Source organism: Amblyraja radiata, chromosome 43 (assembly GCF_010909765.2).
Source record: "Amblyraja radiata isolate CabotCenter1 chromosome 43, sAmbRad1.1.pri, whole genome shotgun sequence".
Lineage (NCBI taxonomy): Eukaryota > Metazoa > Chordata > Chondrichthyes > Rajiformes > Rajidae > Amblyraja > Amblyraja radiata.
In genome coordinates, this window is record NC_045998.1 from 6,774,085 (window position 1) to 6,775,727 (window position 1,643).

General features: G+C 53.4%; 1 protein-coding gene across 1 annotated transcript; it reads right to left on the reverse strand.

Annotated features, from left to right (window-relative positions):
• Positions 1 to 729: 729 nt before the first annotated feature.
• LOC116968083 (histone H3) lies at positions 730 to 1,212 on the reverse strand. Its single transcript, XM_033014711.1, has one exon. It carries the CDS (start codon positions 1,182 to 1,184, stop codon positions 774 to 776), a length of 411 nt encoding a protein of 136 aa, XP_032870602.1. The 5' UTR covers positions 1,185 to 1,212; the 3' UTR covers positions 730 to 773.
• Positions 1,213 to 1,643: the final 431 nt, after the last annotated feature.

Genomic DNA, 1,643 nt, shown 5'->3' on the forward strand with positions numbered 1-1,643 from the left:
GGCCCCTCCGACCACCACCAATCACTCACACACATGCAAAGGTGGGTGAAGTGTCTTGCCCAAGGACACAACGACAGTATGCACTCCAAGCGGGATTCGAACCGGCTACCTTCCGGTCGCCAGCCGAACACTTAGCCCATTGAGCCATCTGTCGTCCCAATATCAGCGGAGCCGAGTTATTTTTCGCGCTTTAATGGTGCCGGTGAAAGAAAGCAGAGGGCTTCATAATGGGGCCGAAGAGCAATCAACTGGCGTGGTTTGATCGGGTCGTGTACACACATTTTAAGTTGTTATGAGATTTATAACTAAATAGATTTACCCGAGACGTTGGATCAGCGGCGTGTGATTCCGTTCAGCAACAGCGGGCGCGGAACCGTGCTAAATAAAGTCCCGCAGATAGCCGGGCCTCCGCTGTAAAGGGATAAGAAACAGCTGGGCAAAGAACATGAAGGAAAAAACAACCCAGTGACTCAAAGGCTGTTTCAGAGCCACTCGCTGTTTTTGTGAAGCGCCGAACCCGCGGTAAAGGCGCAATAACGACGTGTTATTGAGGTCGGAACGCGTCACAAGGGGATTCTCATGGTAACCGGGCCCGTCCGGGACACTGGAGCCCGTGGGGTCAGACTCCGCTCGGCAGCTGTGACTACGGTGCCAGTTGTGGTAAGAAAGGCCGGGACCATAATGTAAGAGGACAATGAACAGGAGGACACAGCTCTTTCCACAGCCGGGTTGGTGGCTCTTAAAAGAGCCTTTTGTTGTCCTTGGTTCGGAGTTTAAGCGCGCTCCCCGCGGATGCGGCGGGCCAGCTGGATGTCTTTGGGCATGATGGTGACTCGCTTGGCGTGGATGGCGCACAGGTTGGTGTCCTCAAAGAGCCCCACCAGGTAAGCCTCGCTGGCCTCCTGCAGGGCCATGACGGCCGAGCTCTGGAAGCGCAGGTCTGTCTTGAAGTCCTGAGCGATCTCACGCACCAGGCGCTGGAAGGGCAGTTTACGGATGAGCAGCTCGGTGGATTTCTGGTAGCGCCGGATCTCCCGCAAAGCCACGGTGCCGGGCCGGTAGCGGTGAGGCTTCTTCACTCCGCCCGTGGCTGGAGCGCTCTTCCGCGCCGCTTTGGTCGCCAGTTGTTTGCGAGGAGCTTTCCCTCCGGTCGATTTGCGCGCTGTCTGCTTAGTCCGGGCCATTGTGCTTCAACACTTGTATTACAGCCTGAAATAGAGGCACTGGAATGACGGAGCCGTCTCTGGAGCCGACTTTTAAAGCCTTGGTGAAGGGCCGGCCCACAGCGTGAGATTGGCTGTAGGACAGACAAAGGTCTTAGAGCAGAGCAAGATAGGCCACTCCTGCGAAATACAATGGGCTGACGTGTAGTACGCTACGGAGGGGATCCTGGGCATTTTTCTCCGCCCATTTTAGTAACCGGAGCCTACCTGACCCGACCCGACTCGCAGTGTAATCCAAATATCTTATAGCGAAGCTATAAGATCTTTGGTTTAATCAATGTTGCGGGGCAACAGTTTGTGTGTGTGATATAGGGTTAGATTCATAATTCTGTCAGTTCATACTTCTTGTCAAGAATAAAATTTGACTCTGGTAATTGTCTTTTTTAAATCATTTCTTTTTAAATGGTTCACAAGAAGTGT

Excerpts from the sequence above, each read along its gene's own strand:
- LOC116968083 (XM_033014711.1), bottom strand. The coding sequence starts at position 1,184 with ATGGCCCGGACTAAGCAGACAGCGCGCAAATCGACCGGAGGGAAAGCT.